This window comes from Gracilinanus agilis, chromosome 2 (assembly GCF_016433145.1).
Source record: "Gracilinanus agilis isolate LMUSP501 chromosome 2, AgileGrace, whole genome shotgun sequence".
Taxonomy (NCBI): domain Eukaryota; kingdom Metazoa; phylum Chordata; class Mammalia; order Didelphimorphia; family Didelphidae; genus Gracilinanus; species Gracilinanus agilis.
Window position 1 is genome coordinate 532,491,710 of NC_058131.1, and position 12,167 is coordinate 532,503,876.

General features: G+C 32.9%; 1 protein-coding gene across 1 annotated transcript in view; it reads right to left on the reverse strand.

Moving 5' to 3' along the window:
- Positions 1–12,167, reverse strand: part of SPRED1 (sprouty related EVH1 domain containing 1) — a 138,720-nt gene that overhangs the window by 6,512 nt on the left and 120,041 nt on the right. The window contains exon 5 of the mRNA XM_044665139.1: positions 346–508. Within this exon, the coding sequence (XP_044521074.1) occupies positions 346–508 (163 nt within the window). The remainder of the gene's footprint in view (positions 1–345; positions 509–12,167) is intronic.

The following is a 12,167-nucleotide window of genomic DNA, read 5'->3' on the forward strand; positions in this document are numbered from 1 at the left end:
AATGTCATTTAATGTTAGCTATTTATTCCTTCCAGCTTCATGTCACTTCCAACTATGACAATTAATGCATGCCATTTATGACTTCATTTTAATTGGTGAAAAAAAAAAAATTCGAGCAGCACAGGACCTATGGCCAGATCATAAGAAACTTATTAGACGAGATGTTAAATATCAGAGAATAAATTGTTGCTATTACTTTAGTTCAGACAGAAGGACAGATGTGGCCATCTCTTAGGATAAATACACCTCTTATGTGATAACACAAAAATATATGCTGTTATATATTTATAATCTTAATAATGTAATAAGTGACAAAGATCATTATTTTACTTGATTACTTGATACTTACTTGATTAGCTTGGCTTTGCAAGAACACTCTTCTGGAATTCAAATCTTCAAATGGGGAGGGCCTTATGGTTGAACTTCTATAGGGCTCATTGGTAACAACAGTTTCTGGCTGGAAAAAGTGATCTTTTGCCAGAGAACCGGAAGCATCATCTTCTGTTACCTATGGAAGAAAATAAAACTCCATTTTATGCACTGGAATAATTACCCCCCAAAAAAAGGAAAGAAAAGAAAAAGAAAAAAAATCCATATGTTTATTCAAGACAAGAAATCCCACCAATAGATTCAGGTAAAAATCAGAGTATGCTGTAGACATAGCATACTTTGATTCTGGCACCATTTGACAAAGATTCCTGTAACTATCCTTGTGGAAAAGATAAGAGATGATTATTATATGGCAGTAGAGTTAAATAGATTTAGAACTAGTTAAATGAATGGACCCAAGGAATGTTCACTATTAGATTTTTATCAAGTTGGCAAAAGTTTTTAAATGGAATGTCCCAGGGATGTGTCTGTAAAGATTTTACTCTAAAAACTTTTAAGACCCTTACTATGTGCCAGGCAGTATGCTAAACACTGGGGTTAAAAAACAAACAAACTACCCTTACAGGGATTATAATCTGATGGAGGGAAGACAACACGAAAAGGAAAAAGCAGGAGGCAGAGAAGGTACTAGATCCTGGGACATGGTAGAAGTATCAGAGAAATCCTAAAGTAGTATAGTTAGATGAGAAAATGAGTAGGTATGCTTATCACATTAGTTAGATAACAAAGTTAGTGGGGAGGACTATATAATATATTGGATGATAAAGGCATGGCACAAAAAATTCACCATCAAAGCATTAGGCATTTACTACATGCCAGTGTTAAATGTTGAGGATACAAATAAAGGCAAAAGTAGTATCTCCCAGGGGGCAGCTGGGTAGCTCAGTGGATTGAGAGCCAGGCCTAGAGATGGGAGGTCCTGGGTTCAAATCTGGCCTCAGACACTTCCCAGCTGTGTGACCCTGGGCAAGTCACTTGACCCCCATTGCCTACCCTTACCACTCTTCTGCCTTGGAGCCAATGCCCAGTATTGACTCCAAGATGGAAAGGGTTTTAAAAATAAAAAAATTTAAAAAAATACTATCTCCCTTCAAAATCACCTTTGAACTTCAGAGGCAATATGCAAATAATGAGGGTCAAGGCTGGGAAGAAAGCAAAGACAGTATTGTAGAAAGGAAATAATGCAACTGAAATTTCCTACATAACTCCTCTAAAGAGAAAATTCACCAGACTAAACTCTGATGGAAAAATCCAGAAAAAGTCACAATGAGCTCTTTGGCCCAGATCCACAGAGAGAGACATCTGCAGACTCTGGGAAAATGGCTAGGGTAGGAGTCTAGGGTGAAACACTTACATACCCAAGGAGAAGTTGCATACTAGCTTCAAAAGACATCCCAGAACTCATACTGGGGGCACCACCAGACATACTGAAGCACTGCAATGCAAACAGATGCCAACTGACAGATTTGTCACTCACAACCCAGTCTCGGATCAAAGATCCAGGGCAGAGTGAGAAAGGATGTGTGCATTACAGTGGCCTTTCCCAGCAAGTAGGCCCTGGGCAGTATACAGAGAAATGAGGAAGTACGGAAGCACCAACAGTATAGCTCAGACTTCAGGCACAAAAAAAGAGTCTAACTTTCATCATTTATCCTAGCCTCCAAAGAAATAACTAAGGCAGGAAGCCCAGAGCAAGGGAGAGCCTACAACTCTTTCTCTTCAAAGCAAAAGCAGCAGACTACGCTTGCACAGACCTAAATCCAGGTTAGGAATTCAACTAGCTCAGACCAAGGGGACAGCAATAAAGCTATGCCTTGGATTAAACTCCTCTGGAAGCACTAAAAGCCTGCCAAGTCTTCAGCCAGTCCTTGAGATCCTGGAATACTCAAAAACTCCACAAAAGCAACAAAATTAACCTAGACCATACCTCCAGAAGTACTACAGAACTAGCCTTAATAGCAAGTCCAAAATCAGAAAGCAGGCTGGAAGAATGAGGGGAAGAAAAATAAAAGAATCATACCCTAATGAACTACTATGGTTGCATAGAAAGAGAACAGAAAAGAGACCCCAAAACATCTACAAGGAATGCCTCACAGAAAAACAGTTTGGGGACAAACTCAATTAGAATTCTTGTAACAGATAAAATAAGAGATTAAAAATGGTTTTATAAATGAAATAAGAATGCTCAGGGAAAAAAAGATATAAAATGACTGGAAAAGAAATTATTATTAGTGTGCTAAGAATTGCAGTTCTTCGTCCATAAAAAGAACTTAATTATATTTTAAGTGTGAGATCCTTGGCTTACAATGAATTGATATACTACTGGAAGAAGTAAATCACATCACAGGATCATAGATTAAGATGAGAAGCCATGACAATAGTAACATTCTCTCTATAAACAAAACTACAAGATATAAGGAACCCCATAGATTCTTTTTGGGAAGACAGAGAAAAAATTTGATGTAATTGGTGTTACCATACTTCCAAACATAACCCGAAACATTATTTTATTGAACATTAGGTTGTTTCCCAGTGTAGAGGATGATTATAAGCAAAATGATACCATGAAGATAATTACCAATTAATTATGAGGAATGTCTATTGTAAAGTATTTAGGTAGAAAATTTATATAGAGAACTCAATAATGTTCACTCAATCAACATGTATTTTAATAGCAAAAAATGTTAGTAAGTATGATTAAAGATTAAGGAATGGAAAGAAGCAAAATGTTTTAAAACTGCAAAGAAACCAAGCACATATCATGAATATTTTTTAAGTAGAGAAGCTGGGGAGCATTAGCATGCAAAAAAATATTAAAAACAGCCGTTCAACTTTAAGAGCAAAAATAAAAATCAACATGAATTTGGAACAAAAATTAAAACAATTGAAATAATTGCAAATGAAGCCATTTAAAGAAGCTATTGTTGGTTTAAAAAGTTAGGGAAAAGAAGAAGGAAAGGCCATCAACATTAAACATAATAATATCATGTGGAAGTTTAACTGATAGAAATCTTTATTAAATAGCCTAAATAAAATACTAGCTTACAGATTACAACAATATATTACAAAGATTATACACTGTGACCAAACAGGATTTATACTAGGAATGCAGGGATGGTTTCAGGAAAACTATCAAAATGATTATATTTCAGTAACAAAAGTAAACAAAAATCATGATTATATCAATAAATGTACAAAAACTTCTGATAAAATACAATGCTCATTCCTATTAAAAACATGGAAAAGCATGAATATAAATAGATTTTTCTTAAAATGGTAAGAGGCATCAACCTAAAACTATCAGCAAATATTACTACTGTTAATATTTTAAACCCTTATTTTCTGTCTTATAACTAATTCTATATATTGGTTTCAAAGCACAAGAGCAGTAAGGTTAAGGCAATGGGGATAAAGTGACTTGCCCACCGCCACAATGACAGGAAGTTTCTGAGACCAAATTTGAACCCAGGACCTCTCATATCTCTAGGCCTGACTCTCACAATCCACTGAGGTACCTAGCTGCATCCATTAAATATTATTTGTAATGAGGGTAAGTTAGAAGCCTTCCCAATAAGATCAGGAATGAAACAAGGATGCCCATTATTACCAATATTATTCATTGTTGTATTAGAAATGCTAGCAACAGCAGTAAGAGAAGAAAGAGAAATTGAGGGTAAAGAGGCAATAAAACAATCTCTTTTTGCAGATGATATAATGGTATATGTGGAAAATCCTAGCCATTCAACTAAAAAGTTGGTTGAAATGATAATTTTAGCAAAGTGGCAGGATACAAAATAAGCCCAAATAAATCACTGGCATTTCTATATATCACTAATAAAATCCTTCAATAAGAGATAGAGATGCCCCATTTAAAATAACCAGACAGAATAAAATATCTGGGAGTATACTTGCTAAAAACCAACCCAGGAACTACATAAACATAACTGTAAAGCACTTTTAATACAATAAAGTCAGATTTAAATAATTAGATAAATATTAATTGTTCATAGGTGGGCAGGGCCAGTATAATTAAAATGACAACCCTATCTAAACTAATTGTCTTTTCAATGTCATCCTAATTAAGTTACTAAAAAATTATTTTATTGAGCTAGAAAAAAACAAAAGGTAAAAAATATCAAAGGAATTAATGAGAAAAAATAAAGAGACATCAGGTTTTCACATCTATTATAAAGCATTAATAATCAAAACTATTTGGTACTAGTTAAGAAATAGAAAAATAAATGCTTCAGTGGAACAGAAGAAGACCTATTATAAACCATAGCAAAAGATTAAATTAGAAAAACAAGGAACATATTACCTATCAGATTTACGGATAAGAGAAGAATTTATGAACAAGAGATAGCACTATGACATATAAATGAATAATTTTGATTACATTAGATTAAAAAAGTTTTACAAAAATAAAAACGATGTAGTCAAGGTTAGAAGGAAATATAAGATCAGGGAGACAGGGATAGGCAACAATTCTTTGAAAGATCTCAAGTGAATCATTATAAATCAACATTATGACAGCAGTCAAAAAAGGTTAACAAAGACCTGAGACTACATTAAGAGACATACTATATATTTAAAAAAAAAAAAAGGGTGATGTTTACTAAACGATAGAGCCCTCTTATGAACTCTGACTTGGCCATATCAAATCTAATAAACTGCTAGTTTAGTTTTTGCACCACATTTTAGAAAAGACATTGAATGTACCAATAATAATAACTACCATTTATATAGTGCTTACTACATGCCTGTCACTGTGGTAAGTGCTTTACAAATATTATTTTGTTTTATTCTCACGAGGATCTAGGTGCTGTTATGATCTCCACTGTACAGCTGAGGAAACTGAAATAGAGGTTAAGTGACTTATCCAGTGTCAAAAAAGCTATTAAGTGTCTGAGGCCTGATTTTGAACTCTGGTTCATCTCTCCACTGTACCACCTTGCTGCCTACAAGACCATGAAGAAGATGCTTAGGAAGGAAATGGTAGAAAATGCCAAATAAGAACAGTCCAAAAGAAGTTAAGGATGTTACTCTGGGCAATAGTAGAAATGTAACATCTTAAAGTATTTGATGCACTGTCACGTGGAAGAAAAACTGAACTTGTTTTACCTGACATTACTAGAAACCACCAAGGTTGAGGGAGGTTGAAAGAAATAACAATCTCTATTGACAATGCTTTAATTAGCTGGGTGATTAATGATGAAAATGATGAAAAAATTAATGATAAAAAACCAATTAACTTGTATCACAAGTCTGATTTTGAGTTTCTTTAAAAATTCCACAAGGGGTGTTGCAAAAAGATGAAGACTTAGGTTTGACTCAAGGAAAAATTTCCTAAAGACCAGATAAATTCTAAATATCAAGTGGACTGATTTATAAGATAAGAAGTTTTCATTCATCAGAGAGGCATTGAAGTGGAAGTTATTTAGTTTTGCTCTCAGAGGGAGGTAACTCTTTATCCTATTTTGCAGTCATTTCCTGTGTTTGGATAGTACCAATTATTAAAAAGGTTTAAAAAAAAACATCAAACATGTTGAGGATGTTATAGAAAGTCTCCTGTTCAAGTACAGGCTGGTGTAGATGACCACTGAAATCCCTTTCTAGTATTTAAGAAACACCCACAATATGTGAAGGATTTTGTGAAGTGACAAGAAGGTTGTTCTTGACCAATACAGGTTAGAATTTAACATTAAGAGTTTCAAAAACTTTTTTCTAGTCTCAAAAGATCTAAAAAAAAAACCCCCAACAAAATATGAAAGACTACAAACACTTGAGATATATTTAATTTTTTTTAAATTTAGAGTAAAATATGAAACAATAGAGTGTAGGTCTTTCTAATATATACAAATACCCAATTGTGTATGATGGAATATAATAACCTCATATTGATATTTTTAACTTTAAACCACTTGATGGAATGACTAATTTTCACTTAAATTTTATAGTGATTTACAAGTTGTAACTACAAATCTTGAAAGCATACAAAACAAGATAAGGCATACCGTGCAAGTACTAATGAAATAAAAGTGATCTCAAACAGACTTAAGCCTTAATAATTTAAAAACAGTGTGTAATACAGGAGACATACTTATTACACTTCCTCATGTTAATTACCAATAGTGAATCAGTGTGTGTAAATATAAGCAAAATATATGCAGGTAAGAAAAAAATATTTCTAGAAAGAAAGAGAGAAATTAAAGGAAGAATTTGATAGAATCCTCTGTGATTAAGATAAATCAACATACATATTGATACTCAGTGACCTCAATAAAAAAGGTAGCAAGCCTAGAATATGAAAATTTCATTGGAAAATATGACTATGGGAATCAATAAATTAAAGAGGCTAAATATTTATAGATTACTCAAGAATTTTATACCTGTAAATCATGGATATTTTCTTTCAGAAATTGGATAGAGAAAGTATATTTATTTTGTCTCCATTTCTCAAAGCAGATGAAGTTAGAGATTAACAATTGGAAGGGACCTCCAAGGTTTTCTAGTCCAAGCCTTCCTTGTAGAGATGAGTAAACTGATATCCAGAGCCCAAATGACTTGTCTGAAGTCACAGTTAACAAGTGAACATGTAGAAATCTGACTCTAAAACCAGCTCTTTCTATTCCATACTAGTAATATGACACTCAAGGGCAATATCAGTTGAGATCACAAGTTAAATGATAAAGTATTACATAAGAGGAAGGGTTAAAGCTAGATTTTTATTGGCTTGAAATTGAGTTATATCAAGTTATGCAAGTATTTATAAACACTGGAAACAACAAAAGTATCAAATGGAATAGTTCCCTAGGCATTTTTATAGCAGCCCATTTTAGAGCTTAATTATAATGGGAATGGTGATGCATTTAGATTTCACCACCTATGTAATTCAATGTACAATGTGAAAAAGTGGTAATTAGAACATTATAAAAAAAAGAAAAAGTTGGGTTGTGCAACTGGATCTGAATAAACATGGTGTGAAAGGGAATTTTTTATTCCCTTTGTCTATTTTAAGTTAATCAATCAGAAACTTGGAAGTACCCCTACTTAAGACTTACTGAGTCACTAACCCAGGGCAGTGCTAGCAAATTGAGAGACTTTGATTGATTCCTGAGATGTGATAAAATGACTGAGGTTTTCTAGACAAAAAAAAAAAAAAAAAAGGCAAAAATGTTAAGAACAGAGATAAAACATTGTGTATATGCCATGTATACTTTTCTTTAACTGGAGAGATAGCTGTTAATTATTTACTAACACACCTCTGGCTACAGGCAACATAATTTTAAAGGGATTTAGAGATTAATTCTCAGGGTATTGTTTTTAAAAACCCGTACTCCAACTCCCAAATGGAAATGATCAAACATACAACTTTTAGCAACAAAGATGATCAAGAGGAAAAAAATTAACCAACTACTATCTTATACCCTTTTGTCATTTCTATAAAAATCTTCATGAAAATGCTCTATAAACACAATGAGAATGTTCTTGATGAAAACATTTCACTATGCTATTTACTGACTTTATTTTTTTATTATTTTAAAATTCTTACCTTCCGCCTTAGAATCAATACTGTGTATCGTTTCCAAGGCAGAAGAGTGGTATAGGCTAGGCAATGGGGGTTAAGTGACTTACCCAGGGTCACATAGCTGGTAAGTGTCTGAGACAAGATTTAAACCTAGGACCTCTCATCTATAAGCCTGGCTCTCAATTCACTGAGCCACCCCAGGTGCCCCCATTTAAAAATTTATTTATTTTCATTGGTTTTTATTATTTACTAATTTTAATGAAAGATATGACACAGCCAAAAAGTAGTTTTGGACAGTGATGGGCAAACTTTTTAAAGAAGTTGCCAAAGGAAAGGAAATGCTCATGTGTCAGTTTGTTTCTAAGGCAACTCTTTTGGAAGTTTCATTGTATTGTATCCTACTCATTGTATTCGTCAGATCATTTCACTGGCCACATCTGGCCCACAGGCCAAGTTTGCCCATCACTGGTCTTGGAGATTGTTTTCAAATAAACAATTTCTTCCAAACACATATTAAATTCCTAAAGAATAATTAGCTCCTATTTGGAGATGACATTGTACTAATTTCAGTGAACCCTGTTATAATACAGTCTTACTGAAATCCATAGCAATGCAACAGGTACTAATTTAATTAGCTATACTGAAAAAAAAAAGGGGGGGGGATATAAAACCTCATATATATTATGGCACATCGCTCAGTAGTTGGGTAACTTTTAAATTAATTCATCAAATACATATTGGAGAGTCACTGCAAATACAGAAGAGTTGATATCAGAACTGAGAAGGAAGAGACATCTGAGAAATCTGCAGTACTTTCACTAATTCCAAATTACTCACTAAAAGATAGTAAAAAGAACAATAATTTTCTGGTAATGCTATATGGCTATGAGTCTTGAGCATCAGAGCCTTGGAATTAAATTTAGAAAGGGCCAACACAAAGACATATGATAAGTATGTCGGCTACTGCACAGTACCAAAAGTGACTTACATAGCATTGAAGACATGTATAATCTGAAAAAGTGAACCAGTTATATAGTTTTTAAAATGGGCAGCTTGAGAGGAACATTAGTATTGGTTGAGATAATCAAAGAATAAAAGTAAATTGTTTGGTTGCAAATATAGAGAAGTTCAAATAAGTATATGGTTTTGTTGGAAAAAAAAAAGATATCCAGGATACATGACTTTGTAATTTTCATTAAATAAAAAACTATGCTGTTTCACTTTGTTATCCAAATTTGGCACTAAGAAATACTCCATAACTAACCTGCCAATTTAGAAACAAGATCAAATCCCAATAATTTTACAAATGTGCTTAGGAGAATAGTCAAATTATGATTATTTGATGTAGGAATATTTTTTTAAAAAGACTACCCAAATAAATTACTACCGGAAAAGGCAGCATGTAACCTCCTTAAGTTTAATTTATATTTAAGTTGTGAATAATACACAATCACATTTTTAAAGTTACAGATCGGAAAATCTTTATTCATAACTTCCTAACTCTCTGGGGAGAATAGTTTTTTAAAGATTAAGGATTCTGGATATTATGTATCTTAATTCTGGATATGTTTCCTTTCTACTCAATACATATTAGTTTTTAACATATGCAAATTCAAACACACAACTATAACTCTTCAGTCAAAGAAAAGAAGCTCTGAATACCATTAATGAATCAGTATTTGTCTGTATTTGTTATACATTTTGCTTCTACTTCTCTTTAAACTAAAATAGTAATTTGAGGGTTATGATTCTCCCTCTTAGGATTCCTAACAATACTAGGTTCTGGAAACAGAACTATGAAATAACTGTTCAAAAGGATTAAGTATTAGTCTGAAAATCTGGGCAGTATCTTTTTCAGTTAATGAAGTGTCCCCCACCCCTCAAGAATATTCATGTGATTAGGTATTACATTATAATCTACCTAATTTTACTATAAAGAGGTACAGGTTTACGGTTATACTAAAAGGTCATAAATATAGAAAATGGTTTAATAAATTATTTTGCCTCTCTCTCATGCACGTGCACACGATATTTACACATGCAATTCAGTGAGTCTCTTTTTATGACAGTGTTATAAACACTTGAAAAATACCACTTAATGGAAATACTGACATAATCCAAAGTAAACCACTCCTAGCATTATCTATTATACTACTTGGAGAACATGAGTTTACATTTTAAAAAAAATTCTCTGGGAAGAAAGAAGTACATAATATACAATAAACACCATAAAAAAAACCCTCAACATACAGACAGATGTGCATTTGTCTTGTCTTCAAATGTCCATACAAGTCCACACCTCCTACATTTGATTCTTTTAACCCCACAGCCAGCAAAGCAAACTGCTGGCACAGATTAGAATCTGCATAATCTATAAAGTAATGCACACCAGTTTTTAATGCACAACGGAAATCTGGTTTACTCCCAGCTGCTGGTATAATAATTATTGTCCTATGGTTGCTAAGAGATTCTGTGACTTTTTTTTTCCTTAAGACTACTAAAACATTTCTGTGTGCAAAGGCAAAAGGAGGCTAGGGAAAGCAATAAAATGACTCCAGCTGTAGATGGCCAACAGAACTCAAAGCCAGATGACAGCTGTAGAGAAAATGAAAACCAGACTGAGTTGCTCTCTTCTTCAAAAGATTTACTCTTCACTTTTCCCCCTTCTCTTAATTCTGCAAACACTTTAACAATGTTCTGTTCCAAATAAATAAATACATGATTATGAAGAAAAGATCAGAGACCACATTACTCCAAAGAACTCTCTCCTCTTATGATTGTATTCCGTGGGACTAAAGTTTTCTTCTGCTTGGTTCTAAATAGCAGTGGGAGGTTTGGGCAATTATTGCTTCATTTAAATAGAAATACAAACTTTAGTTAAGTTTCTGATGTTTAAGATGCCCTGTTTTTTCTTTTGGGTTTGATCACAAAGTTGCAATAAAATACCTATGCTATACTTTTACCTAGACTGTGATGTTCTCATAGAAATATTCTAACATTTAATTGTTTTATTTTCTGTCCCTTAAATGAGCTTTGTTCCATAATAATAGCACAATAACTTTTTGTTTGAGCACTATGAATGACACAATTGATGATGGTGCAATGTAGGAAAAGGTAGTTCAGTATATTGGAAAACAATTGCTAACTATAAATCATTAAAATGGATTTAAAAAAAAATCACCCTTAACTGTTTATTCAAATAGTCTACATAAACAAAGCTAGGCAAAATTTTAAATGACAAAATTTTGCATAAATTGGGACAATAGAATGTCAGTAACCATTTTTTACTGTCCGGAATTGGGCTAAACAGTTAAAAACAGTAGTTACATCTATATTCTATTTAATGAATCCTATACATGAAAACATCGTACAGAAATTATCTAGTCACATAATATGCAGGAAAAAAAATCAACTTAAAATTTGCATAGTTCTTTGTGAATTACTGCAGGACTATACTTATTATAGGGGTGCCATAAAATTCATTTGTGAGAAAGCTTAGGTCTTTCAACTTTGTCTTCAGACAGAAAAGCCTCATTAAATGTTACCTCTGCAAATCAGTACATGAAAAATTCACATCCTGCCTGCCTGAAGCAAAACCACTCAAGACAAAAGAGGTAAAATCAGAATCCCTTTTTACCACTTTTGGCACAAAAATTACATAGCTAATCCTGACAAAGAATAAGTCAGTTAAGCACTTTTGGGGGTCAAAGGAGAAAAAATGTCAATTTCTCGTTCAAGACTAATCAAGTTTCATCTTTCATCTGCCTGGAGCATGAAATTTGAGATTTTCTGCTTTTATAATTTGAAATTTATTGAGATGAGCTTGATGGATTCTTGATCATTCCAATACACCTGAATAATAAACTTCAAGTGTTAGAACTTGCAGCCTTGGCATGAAAAAATAGTAGAATATATCTTAAAACAAGCATGGGCCAGCCTTGGAAAATGTAGAGACATTAATTAGCTCATTAAAAAAGCTAAAGAAAGAGAATGAATATAAAATGCACTTAAGTTTTATTCCTACATAATCTTTTAAAGAATCAAATACCACAAGTTTAAGACTTTGTTTTAAGTAACTATAAAATAGATCTTAAGGAACAGTGAAAATGTTATACTTGCCCTAATGGAATTTATGATCTAAACTTCCCATAAAGTCATCACTTTCTATCACAAAAATATTTGGTTAGAAATGAACATATCTATTTTTTTTACTATCCAAGTAATATTTTAAATTTCCCACTATTACTCA